This window comes from Palaemon carinicauda, chromosome 30 (assembly GCF_036898095.1).
Source record: "Palaemon carinicauda isolate YSFRI2023 chromosome 30, ASM3689809v2, whole genome shotgun sequence".
Classification (NCBI taxonomy): Eukaryota; Metazoa; Arthropoda; class Malacostraca; order Decapoda; family Palaemonidae; genus Palaemon; species Palaemon carinicauda.
The window spans coordinates 68,034,920-68,061,985 of record NC_090754.1 but is presented as its reverse complement, the minus strand read 5'-3'; the positions used below and the strand labels follow the sequence as shown (position 1 = coordinate 68,061,985).

The window sequence follows — 27,066 nt, the reverse complement described above, 5'->3', positions numbered from 1 at the left end:
CTTTGACCTCTAGTCCCTCCAATGACTAACGATCTCCAATTGCTAGCGTTTCCAATCACCGATTGCTAGTCAATAATCAGTCATCAGCTTGCTGATCACTAGATCACCGATGGGCAGCTCATCTTCCTTCGATCATTGAACTCAGCTCGCTGATCTCTGTCCAGCCCATCCTTCAGCTTGCTCACCAACCAGGGTGGACCATAATCAGCTTTCTGATCACCATCGGCTCACAGACCACCAATTCATCGGTCATCGTCAATTTGCCAGCAGTTCGTGACTCGAATTTACTAGTCAACTGCTTCCTGTAGTTTCCTAGATCAGAAGGTATACAACATACTTCTCGCTACTGGCCATTTGCCATCACACTAAAGTGATCGGCAAACGTTCGACAACCCTCATCAACGGCTTGTCGACAGGGAACTACTTGCGAGCACTCTCCAACTGCACAGTAACCACGATACCCAAGGGTTAACCATTGATTAACATTCGCCAGATTGATTCTACTCCAAGGAATAGCATCAATCCCATCAGGGCGCATGGTAAGGCTAAGCGTTGCCTTCCTTTTGTTAGTTGAAGGAATTCTCTCTCAGATAAGAATTCTTACTCTGGGAATCATGCCTGATCCTTTACGACACGAGTCAAGACTCTGGCGTCGACAATCTTCCATGCAAAAGGATCCGCAAGGAGCTGTCCCTTTGGGTCGATGTCCACACCATGTTGGAGTTCGAACAATGGCTAAGACCTCAGGTGTTCATTTGCACACTGGACCAGAAAGGACACTTACTCCCAGGTCCAAACCATTCATCTAGGAAGGTTGGAAGATTCAGTCTAGACAAACAAGAAACACCAGTTCAAGGCACTGTGCTTTGGTCTTTCCACTACACCCATCTCCTGGTCTCACAGGATCGGCTTTTGTCTCCTCTGTCTTGGGATGACTGACTGACCTTAGCAGACTCAGTGGCAACCTTGCATTTACACCGGAACCTCTGAAGTCTTTTTACCAAGATCCAGTGATCAGGGTAAACCTACGGAAGTCTTCCCTATTTCCCTCCCAGAAGACTGGTGTATCTGGGAAGGATTCTAGACACCAATCTCCACAAAACCTTCTCGAAATGAGAACGACTCCCATTCCAAGAGACTTTAGTCGGAAAAAGGAGAGAGAGGAGGGACCAGAGTGCTGGACCACACGACCTCACCCCTCTGGACAGAGCCTGAAAGTACATTCACTTAAATCTCTTAAGAGATGAAGGCCAATTTTCCGGTCCCTCAGCAGCCTCATCGGTTCCTAACAGAACACTCAGTGATGTGATGGACGACACACCACACACCACATAGAGACTCACATCTACAAGCAAGAAGGAACTTGCTCGTAGCCTCTTCCCATCTAACAGTATAAACACTAAGATGGGCCAAAGTCCGTTCGGTACCACTATCAGCCCGCTTCATTCCAGACTGGAAGAACGTGCTCGCCGACAATCTGTGCACAGCATCTCAGATAAGGTATACCGAATGGACTTTGGATCGCCATTTAGCCGACAAAGTTCCGACTTTACGATGTCCTCCAACTAGGGGCCTGTTCGTAACACACCTGAATCTCGGACTGCCGTTGCTCACCAGCCTTAGACCCCAAGACTCTCTGGCAACAAAGGTGGGTACAACAATGACGTTTACGTCTTGTCCCTGTTTTATCTGGAGAAGGGCACTCAAGAAGGCTAGAACATCTGTCAACCTCTCTAGGACTCTCCTAGCTCCGCTATGGCATTATGCAGAACAGTTTCCAAACCTTTTGCAGCTCCTGATAGAGTCTCCAAGAGAACCCTCTCCACATCACAGACAACCCACTTCGACACCTACCACAAGCTATAGCTTTGCTATGACTGTACGCCTGGAGACTACCCAATACCTCTTTGCGAAAAGGTTGCCTAGATATCGGAGGAATTCCTTAGCATCAGTCTACCAGGCAGTATAACGTCTTGTGTGGTTGGTGTCATGTGAAAGTGTGTCTCTCCACTCGATTCCAGCAATAGCGGAATCCTCGAGTATATACAAGAGGAAAAGACCCCCTATTCAGTTCCGACAGATAAAGATGTTCACTCAACCTTGATCCTTCACCTTAGACTGAAAGAAAGGGACACCCTCTCATCGATAGACTTTTCCTAACTCATACGGACTTACAACTTGCCTTTCCCCAGTCGGAATTGAGACCTTCCTCTCGTAACATGGTTCAAATATCCGATTCCTAAAGGGACCTCCTTATATTCCACTTCACCAGGCAACAAATTTTCTCCTGATTTAAGAACACAATGTTCCTACACACTCGGACAGCAACCATACGAGTCAAGGAACTTCATGGTCTCTCTTTCGACATCGCCCATTATTGAGAAGGGCGAAAGACAATATTCAGTTTCGTCCCTGTGTTATGTCGCCAGACACAGTCCCCAGAGGTGACGGATCCTACACAAGTCTCAACTCGGTAATGGACGATCCAGATCATCCGTTACTGTACCCAGGGTAAGGTATGAGACTTTACCTAAAGAAAACTGCAACAGCCCGCCCGGGTCCCTTCTCTTGTCATCAGCACTGGGAGAGACTAGAGGAGGATCACCGAAACTTCATCTCGACATGACGACTCACAGTGTCATGGGCATAACTATGCCCCTGGTCCTTCTTAGCAGATTACTCTATGACGCAGGTTTTACAAGAAAGGATGTGAATGCTCCAGGTGACTTTCACAACCTTTCTCCTGCAAGACGTGACCCACAGGAACTCGATACGATCTCTATCGGTCCGGTGGTGGCTGCACAACAGCTGGTTGTACACCTCAAGCTCCATATTGGACAAGTAGCAGAAGGTTGAGGGCACTGTTACCCGGTTTTAGTCTGCGTGAATGAAAAGATTTGACTGGCTCTTATTCTTTTCTTCATCCTACCCTCTCGTGGGGAAAGCAGCATCCTGGATTCTCTGCATAAGCTGACCTCAAACCACTGCAGGTAAACCATGCTCCCTTGTGTACCTAGTATTAAGCTAATACTGTTGCGTCCCCATACCCTGGCGAGGTGGTATTGAGAAGTCTTGGTTACATCAGGTTTTTCCTACATAGACTCTGAATAACTTTACCTAGACAGTCACACTTCTGTATGTCTCAACACACAGCTTGCGTAGGCCGCGGACCTTGCGAAGCAAGGTTTATCGAGGGCAGGGACTCCTTATTTTTTAGTACTAACATACTCAGATAAGGAGCCCCCGGGCAAAGCCAAAAGCCAGATTGGCAGGGACGTCCACCCTTCCTAATGGGTGAGTCGCCCCTAATAAATAGCGTGGTTTGTATTCCAGTTACGGAACAAATGACAAATTCGTAGATAATTTGTATTGTTCCTAACTATACAAACCTTAGCTATTGATACAAACTTGCCTGCCATCCCTATCCCCCTTGAAGTCCTACCTCCGAGCAAAGTGACTAAATCACAGGTATGTGAATGGGAGTGGTAGCAAGCTACCCCCCCCTACCCCTGCTAACTAGTGGTGTGGGTAGTTAACCCTCGCTAAATTTTAATGGCTCGTCATTTCAGCTTCGCCGAAAGTATAACCCATAATAAATAGCTAAGGTTTGTAACGTTAGGAAAAATACAAATTATCTACGAATTTGTCATGTTAAAGATCTCACCGCTAAATCTCTTTTTTATTTTAGCATTACCATCGGCTAATGCATTAGTGAATTACGACCTCTTTCTTGTAAGGTAGGTTTCGGACAACATAAGTTTTTAAAATTTCCTCCGGAAAATTAAGTTGTGTGTGCATCAGATAATAGATTTCTTTGTCTGGTAAGAACTGTTAAGTATTATTTGGCCAAACCGCAGATATTAGAGCTAATGTTCCTAATTTGCTTTATAGGGTTAGGTTTTCTAATCACCGTTTATCCAAAAATGCTACATTACATCTTTTTGAGTTAAAGATTGGTCACAGACAGCCAATTCAGATGAAAGACTTGAGAGTACTGTACAGTACATACATGATATTAGAAGTGCAGCTTACAGCACTGAATTTTTGTAAGAACCTTTCTTTGGAAAGAATTTAAGATGCAGCTCAGTGCCTATCAAATCAGTATTCGCCAAACATTATTGTAAAGAATCTAGATTTTTTTTTCAAGATTGCTGGTGTTTAGGTGCTTGCATGGGATGTGATTGATAAAAATTTGGTTTAATCTTAGTTTATTAAGAGCGAATTGATTGGTCAGATATTTGGTTCCCTCTTTTGAAATACAAGGTGTTGTGTTATGTATAGAGATGATATGCAGAGAAGAAGCATTTAGAAGCACAATCTGGAACATCAAGTTATAACCTTAGTTGTGGAGGTATGGTGTTGAGACACTTAGACTAAGAAGTGAGTCTGATATATAAAAGAATATTCTTTTCAGACTAGATTTCTTAGCTATTTTCTTCATGCCTGCCCTCCTCTCCATTCACTAATGATGTCGAGAGGATAGGGTATTACTTTCGACTTTGAGATTAAGGATAACAGGTTTGTTCTACCCACACTGAGGGTGGCCAGTAGTCATCAAATGTCACCTTAGTGGGCAGGGGAATGGCCTCTTTAATGGATGGAAAAGGGAAATTTATTATATTTTGGGATAGTGTCGGTGTAAGTCAAAGCTTCAAGAAAAGAGAAATGGGAACATTCATCAGGTGAGTATAGAAATAATGAATTTTGTTACTCAACCTTCATTACTTTTCATTTAGTCTTTATTGATATGTGGTTGATCAGCCCCTTTCGAATGATAATGTAATGTTTCTTGAGCAAATTGCAAAACAGGCTTTTTGTTAACATCTGCAGCTAAGGAACTTGTAAATGCAGCATGCTGTTTCAAATGTTTTATTTGTATCATGCTATTGTTGTAAAATAATTGATAAAATTATATTCTGGATGTAAAATTTGAGTAACATTTGAATTAATTACAACATAACCTCATATTTTCTCAAAAGTCGCTCATCAGAATTTCACTCCATTTTTTTTAATTTTCTCTGTGAAGGGGTTTGGTGTTAATGTTGTACTGTATGGAATAAATTGGAGACTTATGTGGTAATCTTATTTCAATTTAATTTTTGGTAAAGTATGTATAGTACAGATATCCATATGCATTTCAGATTATCCCTGGGCTGATATCATGAACTATGAACTTCGAGAGTGGCTATTTTTCCCAAATTTCAAGAAACCACCAGAGTCCTATAAAATAGTCAGTGAGTACAAAGATATACATTTTCCCTATATGTGTGGTTTTACTGTTTTTAAACTTTTCATGTGGCATATACAGTATCATTTAACTTTAATTTGAGTTTTAGGAGCAAAAGTTAGATCTTATTACAGATTATTATGTTTTTTATTGCTTTTGCTGACATAACTTGTAATTTAGTTCACTTCAAACAGACTTATGTAGCACTCCTAATTAAAGGATGGCATTTTGCTGAGGTTACATTCTCGGTTACTGCATTCTTACAGTATATCTGTTTTTTATCACAGTTATTATTATTGCAATAATCACCACATATGTTTTGTATTGCTAAATATATATTACTGTATAGAAAAGCATTTTAACTTGCCCTTTCATTTAAGCACCTTTCATGTTCACATGTGCTGTATTAATGTTACTAATGTCTATTTCTCAGCTGACTTCTGCTTATTAGTATTCGCTGTTTGTCAACAAAGAGTGTTTGAAATAGAATTTGCCGATGGCGCAGAATCCTATGAAGGAGGGAGCAATAGGGAGATTGTCCATGAAGATACCGAGTCTCTTGTCAACCCTCTTCCAGATTTTGTTACTTACACAAGGTATTGGAAAGAGCAAGTACATTTTGTCTCCTGGTTACTCTTAGCAGTTGTTTTTCTATAACATTCTAATTATAGTATTATTATTATTATTATTATTATTATCATCATCATTATTATTTTTATTTTTGGGCTCAAGCCATGTCGTCCTGAGGGAAGGTTCCTATTGGTAGCTTTCTAAGGGATATTTGGCTACAGTGATATTCCCAGAGAATTGACCTTTAGGTCTCCAGAATTCTAACTCCTGGCATGAGTATCCTTTAAATTTCTCTTAAGGATATCGCATAATATCAGGGAACGTATATCTTGATACGACACATAGCAATCTTCACCCAAAATAGCGTTTTCGTTTTGAGGGGGAAGAGTGGCGAAAACTGAAGGGGAGCCATTATTAAGGTTACCCTTCCTTCCGTACTATTACGAGCATCCAAGATGGCGCTTATTCCTATTTCTGTAGCGATTCCGCACTGTGGTTTTCCCTGTTAATCTAACGGTTTTGGTCATTATTGAGAGGAATTATAATGCAATCTCCAGCTTCTTCTGCCTCTGGTAAGTTGAGTATTTAATCTTTAAAGTGTATAATTTTTAGCTTCTGCCTCTCAGTGAAATTAGTATAATTTAATGTGTTTTACGGAGCGTGGCCAGTCACTGGAGGCTCCATATTGGGCGCTGTCGTTCGTCATGCATGCTTTATTTAGTCAGCAGAACGACATTCACGGTTTTTAGCTTAAATGAATTATAGCTATTTAGGCACAATTATACAAGTGAAGATATGATTATGCACACAAATTTCCTCTTCCTTATGTCGATCATATACATTAGAGTTTCGGCGATATATGTAACCGAGATCTCGCCCTGTGGTAGGCTACCTAGCCTATGCACTTTAGTATACTTTCATACATTATCCCCGTTACCCTTGAGTATCGTTTTATCAATTCAACAGGAGATAGTATGTCTCCTAGAATTAATTATATACTGTAACTCGATTTTCATCTCCAGTGGAGATTTAAGGGTAATCCCTCCTTCCCTCTGAGTGCTGCCATAGGCGGCAACCCTATCAGAGTCTTGCCATAGAGTAGTGTACTCAGGCTTGACTAGGCTAGTGTTTTCTGTCTCTCAACCCTGCCGTCAAGTAAACTGGCCTGGGTTTTCGACAGAACCTCAGAGTATTCAGTCTTTCTGCCAGCAGCCGAGCAACAGGTCGAGTAGTCACTCCCCTGCCGACCTAGTGCTGTCGGCATAGGAGGCTAATTTTCCCTAGGCCGCACTTAAAGTGGTAGCATGATGCCGCCACCTTCTCCCCTGTGGTATAGAAGACTAGTCCTGTTTCGGCAGACCCTAGGCTGAAGATTAGATATTCTTCTGCTGCCTAGGATGGCGCCGATACTTAAACAAAGTTTCACCCTTATGTGAAAGCGCCGGCAACTCTGCTGACCTCTTCTACACTTGAAACAGGACCCTTTTCCCTGCCCCTCTCTGTCCTTTAGTGATGGCCTAGCTATCGCAATCCTGTGGCCGTTGTCCTACAATCTCACCGCTTGCCGGGCAGATTGCGGTGCCGGCTGGGCTCCTACATAAGCAGCTGTACGGTCACTCAGTCTTTCCCTTATGGACGCAAGGCTCCGGGAAAGGTGGTGCCAGCTGTGACGGCTGCTGGTGGGAGACCCTCCTACTGTTGAGTGTTCTTCAGTCCTCTCTTGGACTGCCTTCCACATCCCTAAAACCGGCAGTGACCGGCAACGGACCTTGTGGCTGGATGGAAGCTTGAATGATGCATTCTCCCCTTCCATTTGAACCCTCGTTCTGGATGAAGGCAGTAAGATCAAGTACTTACACCCTTATTTACTGTAAGCATACATTGTAATAAGGCAGCCTTTCGCTCCATGCTTTCTCTCTCTCTGTCAGCTAACGCCGACAGGTACTTACCCAGCCGGCAGTAGGCAGGCTGGACTGGTGCCGTCAGGTACTAATTCAGCCGGCGGCATGCTGGCTGGACCAGTGCCACCAGGTACTACCCAGCTGATGACATGCCAGCCGGACTGTGCCGCCGGGTGCTAGCCTAGCCGGCAATATGCCGGCTGAACTACGGTATACAGTATGATTATACAGTAGCCAGTATATTTGCAGTATTGTACATACTGCAGACAGAAAACTATAGTATATATTATACAGTAGTTATTTTCCAACATACCTTGTGTATCCATGCACAGTCTATTGTTGAGACCAACCCTATATTGAAGGAAAATATTTCTTTCATTACACTGATAGTTAATCAGTTATTAACTTCCCCCACAATATTAAAGAACGTAAGAAGGTCAGTGTTAGTATACACTTATTCTATCCCTAGAGGTTAGAACCCTTCTCCTGGAGTTTGCCTTGATAAGGAAACTCTATAACTTTAATTTTGGGGGAGGTCACAGCAATTGGCTGGACAGGAGACACAAGTATGTGTCTATGCTATTTCCCTTCTAGTTTACTATCCTTAGCTATAATGGTTAAAATATTAATATTTTGCATAATTTGTTTATCATGTGGAATAAACAATAGCATACTCATTTAATTTTCCTTTCTTTACAGGAGGACCAAATGAAGTGCGATGTGATCTTCAGTAACAACAGGAGTAGGAACTTCTGTGGTCACAAAGCGTGCAGGTCTCATGTCCCCTGCACCATCACTACTGAAACCCTGCGGTACTGGGACCCCCAAGACTGTGACGTCTGCCGGGCCCTGCTGACCAAAGGTTTCGACGACCCCAAGTCAACAGCGTCGAAGGATGCAGCACGGGAAAAGCTGCGCAAATTAGTACGAGGGTTCCAGAAGAACTCTCCGGGACTGTACCTGCCTAATGAAAGGATGCGTGGCTTGCTGTTCCCAAAAGCAGGTAGTGAAGCTGTCGTACCCCAAGCACGACCTGGACCTCCCTGCGTCCAGATTGTCATCGAGACGGACGTCAGTGAGGCGTTGCAAGGCATGGACATTCACCAGGAGGAAAGGATGTCTGAAGTGTCCACGGACACCGAAGAGGATCTGTTAAAGGACGATCCTGAGGAGGAGTCTACACTACCTCCGAATGAAGATGATGAGGTTGAGTCAGAGTCCCATCCGTCTGTGCTGGCACCAGAGCCGGTACCCTCAACATCTGCTTTTACCCCTCCGTCAGGCGACATGGTCCAGGCACTGGCCCATCTTACGGCCCTAATGGAGAGCATTCGGAAGCAAGGCAAAGCTAGGGAAGCGAGACTTGAGAGAGAGCTCCATGAAGCTCGATTCACCGTCTCCTGACGGTCATACAAGCAACCCAGAGTCCAAGACCTTCCATCCTGCTCCGAAGTCAATCCCTGGAGGTATGCGGAGTTTATGCCGATCACCAACGGCAAACTTTACAAATCGGAGAAGATGGGAGCTGTCTCCTTAAATGACATCCAGTTCTGGCCAAGCTTTAAGGCTTACCCAGAATGCTTCATCCAACTGAAGCAGGATCCAGTATCGAAAGAGGAGACGGAACCCAAGGAGGTCATGGTATTCGACCACGAAAAGGCACAGGCTCTCTTGTCGAGTAGCCTGAAGAAGGTGGGCTACATGAACTCGAAAGTGTCCGACTTGAGTTAGAAGCATCCTACCTTTCTTGCTCATGCTTCAATAGCCTTCCCCTTTACGTCAAAGGTTTTTAAAGCTGTTGCCAAGGCAGTGGAGGCAGGCAAACCATGTCCTACACTAGAGGAGTGTAGACCTCTGTCGTTAGCTCTGCCCCTTGAGGAGAAGGAATGGAAAGAAGTCCACCTAACCTTCTCAGTAGGGAAGCTGGATGCAGATATTGCGGGATGACAGTTCAGCGAGAACCTCCCAAAACTGTCAGACTTTCTCTTGCGTAGGGAGCAAGAGACGAAGGAGAAACTTGCAGCATCCCTATCCCTAAAGAACTGCATGGAGATGTGTGCAGGCCAAAAGAACACCCCGGTCATGAACATGGTCATGGCTAAAATGCACATTGCCACCTTAGTTAAGGACCTATACGCCTTCATGAAGGCAAGAAGAGCATGCAGAAAGTTTGTGTTTGCTGCAGCAACAGTTAAACACGAACCCAGGAAACTAATAGCTTCCAATATCTGGGGTAAGGACCTCTTCCCAAATGAAGTGGTCAAGGAGGTAGTTGACAGAGCCGCCACGGAGAATAGGAACCTTCTCCAGAAGTGGGGCATGTCATATATGCAGAAATCTTCCTCGGATGCAGGTCCCCAACCTAAGAGGAAGACTAAGAAGTCCAGACTACCCTCTCAGCCTGTCCAACAACATCCCACAGTCACCATGACTGCAGTGCCCCAAGTGGTTGCTCAACCACAAGCCATATTCCAAGTGGTGCCTCAACAGCTGGTTGCCCAGTCACCAGCATTCAACCCCGGGTTCGAGAGGCAAACCACTACCTTTCGTCCAAAAGGTAGAGGCTCCAGAAGGGGCTCCTCAAGACACCCTTCACAAGGTAAGAGAGGATGCGGTCAGGGAGGTAAATCCTCCGGAAAATTGAAGCAATGAGATGCTTCAGGTAGGAGGGAGGATCCAACAATTTCGGGATCGTTGGACTTCGATCCTTGGGCCCACAGCCTAATAAAGAATGGACTTGGATGGAGCTGGAGCAAGGCTCCACCACCATTTCCTCAATTCTTCCAACACTCCACCCCCTCATTGGAAGAATATACCCTAGAACTGTTGAGCAAACGGGTAATAAGGAGAGCAAAGTCCATCAAATTCCAGGGAAGGCTGTTTTGTGTTCCCAAAAAAGACTCAGACAAACTCATTCTGGACTTGTCGCCACTCAACAAGTTCATTGAGAACAACAAGTTCAGGATGTTAACTCTTCAACACATAAGGACCCTGTTACCAAAAGGGGCGTACACAGTCTCAATAGACCTTGCAGATGCTTACTGGCATATTCCAGTCAATCGCCCCCTCTCCTCCTACCTAGGATTCAAGCTACAGAAGAAAAACTATGTCTTCAGAGCTATGACTTTCGGACTAAACATAGCCCCAAGGATCTTCACGGAACTTGCAGACGCAGGCGTTCACAACTACGCCTAGAAGGTGTTCAGGTAGCAGCGTACCTGGACGACTGGCTGCTGAGGGCAGCATCCAAGACTGCTTGTGTGCAAGCATCCAAGAAAGTGATCCAGTTCCTGGAACATCTGGGATTCAAGATCAACTCCAAGAAGTCTTGACTCTCTCCAGCTCAGGAGTTTCAATGGCTGGGAATCCATTGGAACTTGAAGTCACACCGCCTCTCCATTTCCCCAGGGAAGAGGAGAGAGATTGCGGGGTCTGTCAGGAGACTACTGAAATCCGACAGGATTTCAAGACGCCAACAGGAAAGAGTACTGGGCTCTCTCGAGTTCGCAGCAGTAACAGACCCATTGCTAAGAGCACAGCTGAAAGATGCGTCAGGAGTCTGGAGAAGATACGCATCAAACGCTCAAAGAGATCTAAAAAGACCGATACCGACTTTACTACGATCACTTCTCAAGCCATGGTCGAAGGCCAAGAACCTAACGAGATCTGTACCCTTGCAACCACCTCCACCATCGGTAACCATCCACACAGATGCCTCGACGGAAGGACGGGGAGGTCACTCCCATCAAAGGAAAGTCCAAGGGACTTGGTCTTCTCTGTTCAAGACCTTTCACATCAACATTTTGGCAGCCATGGCAGTCCTCTTGACATTGAAAAAACTCTCCCCTCGCAGATCAGCCCACATCAGGCTGATCTTGGACAGCGAAGTGATAATGAGATGTCTGAACCGACAAGGCTCGAGATCGCCTCATATCAACCAAGTGATATTAGCCATCTTTCGTCTAGCGGAAAAGGAGATGGCATTTATCAGCAGTTCACCTTCAAAGATTCCGCAATGTGACAGCGGACGCTCTATCCAGGCTCAAGCCGATAGAGTCAGAATGGTCCCTAGATGCAGACTCATTCTCCTTCATCTTGCAACAAGTCCTGGAACTGCAGATCGACCTCTTCGCGACAATCGACAACAAGAAACTACCTCGATATGTAGCCCCATACGAGGACCCTCTAGCGGAGGCGACGGACGCCATGTCCCTTGATTGGAACAAATGGACCCGGATTTACCTGTTCCCTCTGACCATTCTCCTATTGAAGGTCCTCAACAGGCTGAGATCCTTCCGAGGAACGGCAGCGCTAGTAGCTTCCAAGTGGCCCAAGAGCAACTGGTTCCCTCTAATAATAGAACTGAAGCTGAGGCTGGTCCCTCTACCGAACCCAGCACTATCTCAATGGGTTCAGAAGTCGACTGTCTTCGCTTCATCACAGAGAACCCAAAATCTTCATCTCATGATTTTCTCGCCTTAGCGGTTAAGAAAAGATTTGGGATCTCAAAAGGCAGTATAGAATTCTTAGAAGAATACAAGTACAAGTCAACTAGAAGACAATATGAATCGTCTTGGAAAAAGTGGGTTGCTTTCGTTAAAGCAAAAGGACCAAAAGAAATCTCAATAGAATTTTTTCTGTCCTTCTGTATCCACCTTCATGAACAAGGTTTGGCAGCCAGCACGATAACTACCTGTAAGTCGGCCCTGACTAGACCTCTTCTATATGCCTTCCAAGTGGACCTGATGAATGACATCTTTAGCCAGATCCCAAAGTCATGTGCTAGACTTAGGCCTGCAGCTCCTCCGAAGCCCATTTCATGGTCCTTGGACAAGGTCCTACATTATGCTTCAACCGTGAACAATGAAGATTGTTCTCTTAAGGATCTAACTCAAAAAGTTATTTTTCTGTTTGCTATAGCCTCAGGGGCTAGAGTTAGTGAAATAGTGGCCCTATCCAGAAACGAGGGCCATATTCAGTTCACAGAAGTGGGAGAACTGAATTTTTTTCCTGATCCAATCTTTCTCGCCAAAATCGAGCTACCCACTAAGAGATGGGGTCCCTGGAGAATCTGCCCTCTAAAGGAAGATGTCTCTCTGTGTCCAGTAGAATGTCTAAAGGTCTATCTTCGAAGAACTTCAGACTTCAAGGGAGGACAGCTCTTTAAAGGAGAAACTTCAGAATCAAACTTATCCCTAAAACAACTGAGGGCGAAGATCACTTACTTCATTCACAGAGCGGATCCTGACAGTACACCCGCAGGTCATGATCCAAGGAAAATTGTTTCATCACTGAACTTTTTTCAGTTTATGGATTTTGAGCGTCTTCGCTCATATACTGGATGGAAGTCATCCAGAGTGTTCTACAAACATTATGCGAAACAAGTGCATGAATTAAAGCATTATGTGGTGGTGGCAGGTAGTGTATTAGAACCTGTCGTCTAGTACTGCAATGAACAGTGAATTGATTGGGACAGTCAATTAGGGTGAAAAGGTGCAATACCTTTCAAGTGGTGTCACTATGGTGACACTAAGGATTATTCAAAATCTCAGGTACAGAATTATTCAGATAACACTTGTGCCGTGTGTACAGTGAGCCCTCGCTACTTCGCAGTTCGACCATCACGGATTCACGACTTCGCGGACTTTTTTCATTAAATACGGCATCCGATTTCATCAGCAAACCACTATTTTTGGGGGAAACATCATTTTATTCCAGAAAATTGCTACTCTTTAAATAGTTAATTGCACATTAAGAAAGCGTGTACTTTTGTTTTTAAATTTTGGGTGTGTTTTAAAAATCGAGTATTGTTGACTTCTTTTTGTTTTACTTTTGGCTGTGATCAGATCAGCTGACGTCTAGCTGCCGGTCTCAAGAATATGCGCCTACGAAGTATTGTTTATACCATTTCTTAACTTATTCAAACCATCTATACAGTTGATATTACATAAGCACCAATGTGTTATAACCTATCATATTTTTTTGTTTTATTACATTTAAAACAACTCTCTCTCTCTCTCTCTCTCTCTCTCTCTCTCTCTCTCTCTCTCTCTCTCTCTCTCTCTCTCTCTCTCTGTGGGCTACTTTTCACTACCTCTCATTCCTTACCTCTATCTCACTAACAAATGAAATCTTTGTTGCTTCACAAAGTTTCATTTATATTGAAAATCAATCATGATTCAATTTTCCTTACTTTCTCCAATCTCGCACTATGTCACATCGAACGTTATAGCGGTAACTTAATTGTTCGACAACTTTAAAAATCGGGCTAGTACTTGATTCTTCTCTTACTTTTTTTTTTTTTTTTTTTTTTTTTATAGATGGTTTCATAATTGAGGGGGGTACAAGTTGACTTATAACTGAAGTTAGGAAAAGTATTTTGGATATGGAATGGAGAATCATCTTTAGTAACAGTTTAGAATTATCATAAATCATCATTCGGTCATTAGCGGCAGTTTGTTATTGTTGATTAAACGCCCCCCCCAAAAAAAAAATTGTTTTCCTGCTTTGCTACGTATGTAGGATTTTATATAGATACGGTAAATAATATTTGTAATAACATATTTACTAAAAGCTTTTTATATCATTATTTATCACTTTCATCATGCACGTTTAATGCCTTCGTTTGTTTATTACGATCGAAGATGGAGCGTGCAGTAAACGAATGGAAGGTTTCCGTTTCAGGCGGCGTCATAAAGAAAAACATTATATAAATGGCATTTATTTGGAAGTCCAAAGAAAAATTAAGTAAAACATTGGTAATAACAAAATCAACATATAATCAATACTTGGTAAGATTGCTGTCGATGCAAAAACTAACCTATACACAGATGTGTAAATGCGTCTGTTTCTTCATTATGATCAGAGATAAATGTAAACAAAACATTGGTTGTCATTTTTTATCGTGCTTTTTGGCGTGTTTAGGAAACGCATGAGATAAAATTGCCTTTAATATTTGTGCCTGTTTTAGTTTAGGGTATTGTAGTACATGCATTAAGTGTTCTGTACATTAAAGGGTAGTTTGTTAACATTACTACGTAAAGGGAAGGTTTTAAAAGTCTGAATATACATGTTAAATAGATACGTAAATATGGTGTCCCTACTTCGCGGATTTTCAACTATCGCGGCCGGGTTTGGAACCTATCTACCGCGATAAACGAGGGTTCACTGTACTTGTACACAGTGTTGATAATATACAACATTTACAGAAAACTACAGTGAAAATTTTATCAAATTTTCAAAATTCATAGTGGCATTAATCATTTCTTCCCTTGCAGGTAGAAAAATTTTCTGTTAAAAGTTGTAAGTATGAATTCTGTAATATATATTACACTTGTTATGCTATTTTTATTCATTTATCGTAAATAAATGTCCATTAAAGGGTAATTGCGTCTTATTTCGCCCCATAATTAGCACAATAAAGAATAGCCAGAGTTCTCTTACTTACTGACCTAAGTAACCTCACATTAATGTATGCTGACAAACCATGGATATGGTTGATACTTATTGTTCCAACACATTATACTAACTGTGAGACTGTTGTATATCTAGTTGATACCTATGTTTGTTCCTACAATATATACAAACCTTGAGACCCCTTTTCTACTGTCTAGTATAACTCTTCCCTGCAGGGCCCTCTTAATGAGAGAATGCCTTGATGAAGTCACTGAGCTTCAGCACGGCATTTTATTCCCGTGCTGAAACTTCGTGACGGGCAAGAGGGCTCTCGAACTTGGGGAAATTGCTCCCCCAGTTCGAATCTAAATTTCTCTCTTTCTTATCTTTTTCTTCCTCTTTATATTGCTTCAACCTTCTCCTAATATTATAAACTTTCTTTCATGATGCTGTCCCAACCCTATGAGTAAAATTTTCCATATGTATATGTGTATAATTTTACATATATATGTATGTTTATTATCTTTTTTTTTCTCTTTATGGCATGGATGTTTCTACATCTGTTATTGCCACTTGGGCGGATGTTTCTGCATCCGGTATTGCTGCCTGCTTTGATGAATGTGAAAGGTGTCGCGGTTGGGAGGCCTTTGTGCTCAAAGCTATATGTGAGTGTATAGGATGATCTCAGCCATCCCGAAGATGGTTTGGACCTTTTTGGCGGAACTATTCCAAGTGTTGGGTCTTCGGAATCCAGGGGGATCCAATGATTGGGGTAGGACTCTCGGCTTCTGGCCGGAAGCCCGTCATTACAGATATGGGGAGGATGATTCCATAGTTTCTTGGTCTCAGTCCTAACAGGCGGGTTCAGCTTACACCTGTGCCTCTATATCTGTTTTGATGCTATCCTTCGGGTAGGGTATGGAGTGGACCATCTGGGAAGTATACTCTCACTGTGCCGGTAGTGGAGAGTGCAAATTTCCTTCCCAACATGTGATGCCTTAATGTTCTCAAGCAGGTAAATCAAACTATTCAAAAAATCACTCTTCTCTTTTCTTTATTCCGATGGATTCTTGTGAGAATGACCCCACCTCCCCTGGATATGCTGAATCGCCCCCGGCACTGTTGACGACCTCTGGCAATTCATTTAAAGAAAACTCCGTTGACGACGTAGGAACTAAAAAGGACTGTTCTTTAAACATTCCGAAAAAGGGTAATTTGGGCAACACAGGAAAACTGAAAGTCCTGCACGTTACCCAAATCCCTTTAGAAGCTAATTATGATGTGCTACATAAAATATTTGAGTGTTACGGATCAATAAAAGAAATTAGAATGAAACTTCAAGATGATAATTGGGAATCTTGGTTATCATTTAATTGTCACGAGGAAGCATTTAATGCAAGCTGTAACATTTTTGATATTAAAGTAGGTAATATGAGTGTTAAGGGTGCTCTGTGTGATGGGGCACCTAAAGATCTGGATGTCTACAGACCAGCAGACTGGGCTGATAAAGATATAGAGGCAGTTATACCATCCCAAAGAAAGCCAAAACCACCAATGTGGCTTCTTGCTCAATCTGTAGGAGGTACGGAAAATTATTTCAAGATATGCAAATTTCTTCAGAGGAAGGTAGGTACGATCGCACCTGGAGATATATCTCGATTCGGGAAGAAAAGTTTCTTGATAAAGGCCAAGTCATACACACAGTCTGTTATACTGTCTAATTTGAAGACAGTAAATGATGATATAAAATTGGACATCAAACCCCATCTAAACTTTAGCTATGGAAGGGGAGTGGTTTTTAATAGGGATCTGTATGAATTTACTGAAGAGGAGATATTGGCCATGTGTCCCCTATCAGTGTGGAAAGTACATAAAGTACCTGGAACATCAATGATTGTTCTTACTTTCCAGGATGCTGATGTACCTTTCCACATAGACATAGAAAACGAAAGGATCAGAGTTTAACCTTTTAAGCAGAAGCCACTGCAATGTTATAATTGCTTTAAATTTGGACATCCTTCCAAAGTTTGCAATAATGAAAAAATTTGTAATACTTGCTCCAAAATTTACCATGGGGATTGTACACTTGAGGCAATGTGCTTAAACTGCAACTCTAATCATAAATCTAATGATAGGAGCTGCCAGTTTTATAAGTTAGAAGAGGCTGCCCTCAATAAATCAATTATTGAACATGTAAGCGTGGGGCATGCCAAGAGATTATTAAATAAATCTAATACTTATGCAAAAACATTAAAAACAGGAGAAAAAGTTCCTCGGGAATCATCTCACCCACCTACTACTGTAGGTAGTTCTCGAAAAAGGAATTCACAATCTATTGATAAAGTGCTGCATAAGACAAGAACATCTCCTCCTAAAGATTTATCATTGAGTATCAACAAAAAGACATTGCCCACCACTATCAAACCTTTGTCCCCCATTACAAAGGATAGTACTAACCTCTCCCAGGCCATATCCTTGCCTGATTTAATGGAGATTCCACCTGACACCAAGTTATCAGGTGTACCTGTAGTGGGGAAGGTACAAAAACCCGGTACTCACAACCTATTAATCGTAAAAGAGAGAGACCTCCATCTCTCTCACCCCCTTCCATAAGAAATACTAGAATTATGACATCAAATAAATATGATGTTTTGTCTGTTGATGTTGGCAATCAACCAGAAGACAATTTAAATAAATCAGAAATTCAAGTTGAGGTCCACCATCCCCCTCAACAAATATATAAAAAAGATACAAAGAAAAACTCCAACGTAAAACCCAACATAACAAGACCATCTCTGAAGAAACCTACAAGTAATAATGTTAGATTAAAAACTGCTAATGGGAAGACCTCACCCAAGACGTCTTCCAGAAATAATCCATAGTTTTTTCCTCCATTTTGCAATGGAACTGTCAGGGTTTGAGGGCGAAATATGAAGAACTTAAGCTCCTAATTCATGAGCATTCCCCCATAATAGTATGTCTACAGGAAAGTATGCTTGATTCTAACACTCCTAGTCCTCGATAGTATGTTAGCTATAGAACACCATATAATCAACAAGCAGGGAGCCATGGTGGAAGTCTCATGTACATTCGTCGAGATGTTTCCCAAATACCCATGTCTATACGTACAACCCTGCAGGCAGTTGTTGTACAAATTGATATAGGGAGAAAATATACAATATGCTCTCTGTACTTACCTCCAAATGATGATATTTTATATGATGATTTAGCAGAAGTTATTCAACAACTCCCTCAACCTTTTCTCTTACTGGGAGATATGAATGGTAGACATCCTTTATGGGGTGATGTTTTGGCCAACACAAGGGGCAATATTATCTCATCAATTGTGGAGAATGAGGATGTTGGGCTCCTTAATACAGGAGAGCCCACGCACTTCCATGTTCAGACAGGTACTTTGTCATGCATTGACCTTTCAATTGCAAGCTCTAACTGCCTTCTTGATTTTGATTGGAGGACATTAGATGATTGGCATACTAGTGATCATGCACCAATCATTATAAACACCAACAAGGGTCCACCTTTGCAAAGATCGCCACGTTGGAATCTAGACAAGGCAGACTGGGTTAAATTTTCTGAGCTAAGTGAAATCGAAGGGAGAGCAGAACAGTTTGAAAGTATTGATGATGCTATAGACCTGCTGAATGGAACTCTTCATACAGCAGGAGTCAATTCAATTCCCAAAACAACAGGGTTATTCAAACGACGACCAGTCCCGTGGTGGTCTTCAGAACTAACTGCACTCCACAGAGCCACAAGAAGATCTCTAACACGATTGCGTAGACTCCGAACTGATGAGAATTTAATTATGTACAAGAAATGTAGAGCACAGTTCCGTCGTGCCATGAAAGAAGCAAGGCGCCAGTCATGGATGTCTTTTGTTTCCTCCATTAACAGTAGAACACCACCATCTTCTGTGTGGAGGAAAGTAAAAAAGATAGCTGGCAAATTCACCCCCAACCCACCACCAGTGTTGAAGGTCAATGGCCAGTATGTAACTGAAGCAAATGAAGTTAGCAATGCCTTGGCTAATCATTTTTCAAATGTATCCAGCAAGTATGAAGGAGCCCCTGGACCCGATGGAATTCCATATGCAATTATTAAACATGTACATTTTAATACAAAGCTATTTATTTTAAGCATTATTAATAGAATATGGCATGATCATAGTTACCCAAGTGTTTGGGAACTAGCCATTATTTTAGCCTTTTTAAAACCCGGTAAAGACAAGTTTTTAGCAGCAAACTATCGTCCTATTGCATTGACATCTTGTTTATGTAAAATCATGGAGAAGATGGTCAATGCAAGGCTGATATGGTACCTTGAAAAGAAAGGTATTTTATCACCGATTCAATGTGGATTCCGAAAAATGCACTCAACGACTGATGTGTTGATACGACTTGAGTCTTCTATTTGTGAAGCCTTTGCTTCCAAACAGCACCATGTTACAGTATTTTTTGACCTTGAAAAGGCATATGATACCACATGGAGATATGGTATTCTTAAAACCATTCATGAATTGGGATTGAGAGGAGAGCTGCCACTATTTATTCAGGCATTTCTTTCACGTAGAGTTTTTCAAGTGAGAGTGGGGGAAACTCTATCAGAGAGTGAGTGCCAGGAAGAAGGAGTTCCTCAGGGTAGTGTGCTGAGTGTAACCCTTTTTGCACTAGCAATTAATGGGATATCCTCAGCCATTCCCCAGGATGTTCTCTCAACATTATTTGTGGATGATCTCTCAATATCATTTGCTGGCACTAGAATGGCAATGGTTGAGAGAAAAATCCAACTCTCTATTGATAAAATTATCCAGTGGGCTGACATGAATGGATTCAAGTTCTCGACAAGTAAAACTACCATTGTCCATTTTTGTCGTATCCGGGGAGTACATCCAGACCCGGATATATACATTAAAGGTCAACGGATACCATGTGTATCGGAAACCAAATTTTTAGGTTTGATATTTGACTGTAGACTTACCTGGGTTTCTCACCTAAAAGCGCTAAAAGCTAAATGTGTTGAAGCTCTGAATATCTTAAAAGTATTGTCCCATACATCATGGGGGGCAGACCGCAATACTATTTTAAAATTATACAAGGCCTTGAATTTTTCCAAAATTAGTTATGGTTGTGAGGTATATTCTTCAGCCACCCCAAGCCGGTTAAAAATATTAGATTCGATACATCATGCAGGTATTAGATTGTCTACTGGAGCTTTTAAAACCTCGCCTATCCCAAGTCTCCTTGTTGATGCTGGAGAGTTACCTCTAGACCTTTACCGAATGTCTTCCATTCTTCGGTATTGGTTTAGATTGCAAAGACTCCCTAATTCTCTAGCCTTTCAGACTGCAAGCCTTGTAAGACAAGCATCATACTTTGAGTTGCACCCAAAATCTCCTCAACCTTATGGCTTTCGGGTGAAACGATTATTAAATAGTCTGGATATAATTAGAAATAAGATACTTCCATTCAAGGTATCATCAACGCCTCCATGGAGTTACCAGAGATATCTTTTTGTAAATATTTTATTGGAGATAAGAAGAATATGTCAGACATAGAAGCCAGGTCTCTTTTTAATGAACATGTTAAAGAACATAGAGGATCAACTTTTATCTATACTGATGGCTCCAAATCTGATGCTGGCGTTGGATTTGGAGTACATAGTAAGGGTTTTAATGGTAGAGGTGCACTTCCTCTGACTGCTTCCATATTTACTGCCGAACTGTATGGCATATTAACTGCTATTGAGAAAATAGCGTTGGAGGAGGAGGGTAATTTTACAATTTTTAGTGATGCAAGGAGTGTCCTTCAAGCTATGGAAGTTTTTAATTCTAATAACCCTCTAGTTTTAAAGATTTTAGAATGGCTTTTCCTTATTGGACGGAGAGGTATAACAGTTCAATTTTGTTGGGTTCCAGCACATATAGGTGTGTCCGGGAATGAGAAGGCAGATTCACTGGCTAAGGAGGCTGCATCCGAGTTGCTGCCAAGAAGATATCCCATTCCCTGTAATGATTTCTTACCTGACATCAAGAAATTGGTTTGCAATAAATGGCAACAGCAATGGGATAGTCAAGATGGCAATAAAATGAGGGAAGTAACAAATGACATATCTCCTTGGAGGTATAATATGATGCCCCGAAAATGGGAGACGTCTCTTTGTCGTCTCCGTATTGGTCACACTCGGTTGACACATGAGTTTCTGCTGAAGGGCCAACAGCAACCGTATTGTGACAACTGTTTAGTACCTCTAACAGTAAGGCATTTGTTGGCCGAATGCCCCAATTATAACATCTTGCGGAATAGATATTTGTTTGAGGCTCGAGGTGAGGGTGGCAGGTTCATCCTTGCCAAGATTCTTGGAAATGATGTGTCCTACCATGCAAGTGGCATTTTTAGATTTCTTTCAGAAGCAGGTCTTCTGAAAAATATTTAACTTTTATGACATTCAATTTTTATGATTTTAATTGAATACTCTTTAATTTTTTATTTTATTTCATTTTTTACTTTTGTATATATAAATTAAATGTTACCGGCGTCAATGACCTTAGATGTCAGGATGCCTGAAAACTTTAAATCATTCATTCATTCATTCTTCCCTGCAGGGGGCAGGAAGCCCTAACATAGCCCATGATTAGTATGACGTATAACGTTAACGTCATAAGTCTCGGTGGTCCGGATGACCATAGAAAAAATTGTCCCAAGGAATGGTCTGAAGTCTTTAAGAAATCCGCTAGTTTCTTAACCGCCGAATCATATTGGCGAATCGTTGAGTCCCTTTTGTCTGATTCTATAAAGAGGACATTATCTGGGTCGATGTTTGCGTCCCTACGTGCCGCAAACTTCATGAAATCCACAAAGTAGGGTTTTGGCTATCCTTGAGGAATCTGACACAGTCCGAGTTTGGACCACCTGGGTCAGTTTGGGGAATGGGATCCGGAAGGGACGGAGTTTCAACTCGAGGAGGAGAGGAAACCAACTGCTCTTTGGCCAGTGAGGTGCCACTAAAGCTACTGCCCCGTTGAAGGAGCGGAGTTTGTGCAAGACTTTCAGTAGAAGATTCACTGGAGGGAATAAGAAGATCTTCTGCCAATGGTTCCAATCCAGGGTTAATGCGTCCATGGCATAAGCCTGAGGGTCCAGGTTCGGTGTCACATAACAGGGGAGTTTGTGATTGAGTCGGGTCGCGAATAGATCTACCTGGAGACCTGGAACCAGCCTGAGTATCCACCGGAAGGAGTGCATGTCCAGGGACCACTCCGATTCCAGTGGGCTCGTCCTGGATAATGCGTCTGCTATCACATTCTGGACTCCTGCTAGGTGAGTTGCTGACAGGAACCAGTCTTTGTCGGCTGCCAAGGTGAAGATAGTGACCAGGATCTGATTCAGGTTGGGTGATTTGGACCCCCCCCCTGTTGAGGCAGTGGACTACGGCCGTGCTGTCTGAGACTACTCTGATGTGGGTTGACCTCGGAGGGGATGGCGCCCGGTGAAAAGTCCTTCTTGTACATTTTACCGGGCGCCACAGGTTCGACCCAGAAATAGATTTTTCCTTCGTCAAAATCCCTTTTTTGGGTGAGATAGCCATGTTGTCCTGATGAACCTGCCCTCAGGAAAGGCTTAGGCAAGTTCCCTCCTGAAACTACTATATCTGTAGCACCATGCTCAGTGCTACAAGGAATAAGTGCCATCTTGAATGCTCATAATAGTATGGGAGGAAAGGTAACCTTGATAACGGCTCCCCTTCAGTTTTCGCCACTCTTCTCCCTCAAAACCAAAATGCTATTCGGGGTGAAGATTGCCATGTGTCGTATCAAGATATACGTCCCCTGATATTATGCGATATCCTTAAGAGAAATTTTAAGGATATTCGAGCCAGGAGTTAGAATTCTGGAGACCTAAAGGTCAATTCTCTGGGAATATCACTGTAGCCAAATATCCCTTAGAAAGCTACCAATAGGAACCTTCCATCATGACGACATGGCTATCTCACCCAAAAATAGATTTTTCGCATCACTTCAAAATCTGTTTATTACAAAATTGATGCATTATTACTACTGTATTGTTATTAAGTTATTGTTTTAAAAAATCTTTGTCTTTGTGCAGTGTTATATAAATCACTTAAATTTCTAAATACTTACCTGTATTGATCCCCTGAGATTCTAATGACAGTGGGAAATTGTGAACCCTCTGAGTATATCTGATGATATCAGATCCATAGAAAATAAATAAATAATAATCAGGAATATTCTCATTAAGCATAACATTTGAATAATGGGAAATGCTAGGGCATAATCGTCATTCCCAAAAGGTAAAGAAACACCTCGTAAGGAATTGAAGATTTGTGAAAAAGCTTGCAAATCTTTCCATATATTTCATTCAAGACTTTTATATACTGTACATTAATAAACACTCAAATCTATACAGTGTTACTGTAGATGAAATTTTTATTATTTTTCATACTATAGTACAAAAAAAAAAAAAAAAACAGAATTTTACTGCTGAATCAATTTCTATATTTTTGAAAAATAGAGAAATTCCATTATACTACCAAACTGAACTCATTTAGAGTTTTACCATAAATACCAAGTATATTTTATATCCTTTTACCCTAGGATCTCAGAGTTAGGCCATAAAAGTTAATTAAATCAGACTGATGATATTGATAATGCTGTTATAAAGATCAAGTTATTTTATTTTCATTGATGGTTTTTATTGCCTTTATTCCCATAGGTATTATAGTTACAGTAGTACTATAAGTTCTTTTCCTTGTGTCTACTGTCCCCAAGCTGCAGTGCTTTCTGACTTTTAACTTTAACAATGGCCTTTGGATTTTTTCCACTTATTTGTCCAACTTCCTTAACTTTTAACTTTCTCCAATTTTGATTTCTTATTCAAGACATTCGGTGATGTGGTCAGATTGATTGAGAATAAGGTTTAACTAAATAACTGTTTTATTAATTAAATTGATCTCATTTGCATCTTACTTTGTTTTTATACTATATAATGAATAGGTTTTTAGTTATACCCGTAAATCTCTATCTCTCTATGTCTAAGGAATGTATCATATTCAGGTGAATTTTCTTTTATGTAGGAAATAAATTATTACATTTCAGCCATATTATTCAGGTAAAATTTTCTTGGTCATAATTTTCATCTGTTATTTTCAGGCTTTTAATGTTTGTTCTTTCTTCTCTCCTCTATGAAACTAAATTAGATTCACATACTTTAGCATTTTTAACTAGCCTTTTTCTATAAAGATAGAAAAAAATATTTCCTGACACTGTATTGTAATATATTTGGTGTCATACTAAGTTGCAGGGTGTGGCTGTACTAAAACATGTTTGTTTGAGTTGGAAATTTTTTTTAACTTTACCACAGTTTGTTGGTCTTCACAAATCTTAGGCACTATTCCTAAATTCAAAGATTGTATGTTAGCTTACTGGCTTTAGTGAGCATTTGCAGTAGTGGAATCAATTGTGGTTATATTGCTGTCAACAAATTGTTCCCGTGCACAGCAGATTTTAGCTTTAATCATTATGCCCTCCCAGTTAATTCATACTATTTTCTATCTTTCCAATGTTTGTTTCATTTATTCTTGTTCTAAGATATTTTTCAATGTTTTATTTGAATTAATCAAATAAAAACAATTTAATTTGCTTTAGTGCACTGTACAATACAGCACTGTACTTAATTTTTAATGATTATTGATTTTTTAGTAATACAGTAATACCTTGAGATATGAGCTTCATGCATTCCGGGACCCAAGGTCTTATGTCAATTCGCTCGTATCTCGGATCAATTTTTCCCATGTAAAATAACTAAGAAAAAATTAATCCATTCCCGCCCTCTGAAAAAACACCTTAAAACAGTATATTACAGTGGAAAAACATGTTTTTAATTAGTCTAATTCACATTCTACGCTCACAAAATAACAAATACCTTTGTACTGGTTATGATCTGCAATAAGATGTGACATTATTATGGAGTTCTTACCTTCGAGACAGACGGTAGCGGCTAACGGTGGTGTGTGTGTGCGGAGGAGGAGGGAGAGAGAACGGGGAGGAGAGAGACTTGGCAGTAATACATTCGGTACGCTTCACTTTTGTAACTACGTAACATAACTTAAACTTTGAATTTAACTTAAATGAAATTAGCTTACTGTACACACACTTAAATATAGATGTTAATCTTATGTTACACTAAATTTGTTTTTATTTTCATTATTTTACTTTTCTTCTTCCGGCTTGGCTCTTTTTGCCTTGCTTTTTGACTCGCTTTCACCTTCACTTTTTGCCAGTCTTTTTAAATGGAACCTATCTAGGGATGTTATGAAAATGACATACACAAGTGTCGTCACAAAAGGCTAGTGCACAACCACACGTCAACTCGTCCGGGTGCCTCTTTTCCGTAAAATAAGAAAACTCCTGCAACTTTGCTAACATGTCTCCGATTTCCTTTGTAGAGTGGCGGTCCTCCTCTTCCACCTTCTCGCTAGTGAGCTCCTGCAACCCCTCCGAATGTTGCATATCCTGAAGCTCGATCAAATCCTGTGTCGTGAGCTCTTCCTGATGCTCCTCGACAAGGTCGTTCACGTCTGCCTCATCTACCTCCAGCCCCATGGACTTTCCAAGAGACACAATTTCATTCACCACAATAGGTTCGGGTTCATCAGGGTCTGGCGTATCGAACCCTTCAAAGTCCCTCTCAGCGACGGAAGCTGGCCACAATTTTTTCCCTGCTGAATTAAGAGTTCTTCATGTGACACCCTGCCATGCATTGTCAATAACTTTTAGGCAATGGACGATATTGAAATGTTCCTTCCAAATTTCACGAAGGGTGAGATTGATGATGTCTGTGACATCGAAGCATTTCTTGAACAAATGCTTCGTGTACAGTTTTTTAAAGTTGGAAATTACTTGTTGGTCCATGGGCTGGAGGAGTGGCGTGGTGTTGGGTGGGAGATAAAGGACCTTGATGAACCTGTACTCATCAAGAATGTCCTCTTCGAGACCAGGAGGGTGACCAGGGGCATTGTCGAGGACCAGGAGAAATTTCATTGGCAGGCTTTTCTCGGCCAAATATTTTTTGACTGCTGGACCAAAGCACAAATTAACCCATTCTGTGAAGAAATGCCGCATAACCCAAGCCTTAGCATTAGCGTGCCACATCACTTGCAGTTTTTCTTTTAAGATCCTTTGGCTCTTGAAAGCACTTGGGTTTTCTGAGTGGTACACCAGCAGTGGCTTGACCTTAAAGTCACCGCTGGCATTGCCGCACAAAGCTAGAGTTAACCGGTCTTTCATGGGTTTATGGCCTGGTAGTCTCTTCTCCTCTGCCGTGATGAATGTCCTCCTGACCAGTTTCATCGCAGTTGAACACTTGTTGGGGGATGTATCCTTGTTCTGCGATAACTGAGGCCAAGGTTTTGACGTAGTACGCCACTGCTTTCAAGTCGGAACTTGCTGCTTCCCCATGCCTCACAATCGAGTGTATCCCAGTCCGTTTTTCGAAATTATCCAACCAGTCACAACTGGCTTTGAAGGTATCCGCTGGCGTCGAAGTCTCTCCTCTCTAAGCTGATTGCTTTCCTTCCAAGTCATCGTAGATTCTGCTGGCCTTATCACAGATAATCGTCTCGGTCACGCTATCTCCCGCCAACTGTTTCTCCTTTATCCATATTAAAAGAAGCCTCTCCATCTCATCTTGAATATCACTGCGCAGCTTGGAAAGGATGGTTAGTCCTTTGGAAGGCTTGGTGCTCTTTATAGCATCCTTCTGCTTGAAGATGGTACATATTGTTGATGTACTCCTCTCACATTGGCTCAGTCACTCCTACACCACTCTCATGGTATTTTTATTATTTCATGCTTTATCTTGATTGTCATCATATGCTTTTTCTTTTCACTACCCTTGTTTGCACTCGCTTTCTTTGGACCTATTGCTTATTCACTTA

At 41.5% G+C, this 27,066-nt stretch overlaps 1 protein-coding gene across 1 annotated transcript in view; it reads left to right on the top strand.

Moving 5' to 3' along the window:
• The window catches only part of LOC137623592 (piezo-type mechanosensitive ion channel component-like), a 375,321-nt gene that overhangs the window by 226,259 nt on the left and 121,996 nt on the right, over positions 1-27,066 (top strand). Inside the window, exons 24-25 of the mRNA XM_068354425.1 lie at positions 5,142-5,234; positions 5,661-5,823. Coding sequence (XP_068210526.1) covers positions 5,142-5,234; positions 5,661-5,823 — 256 coding nt within the window. The remainder of the gene's footprint in view (positions 1-5,141; positions 5,235-5,660; positions 5,824-27,066) is intronic.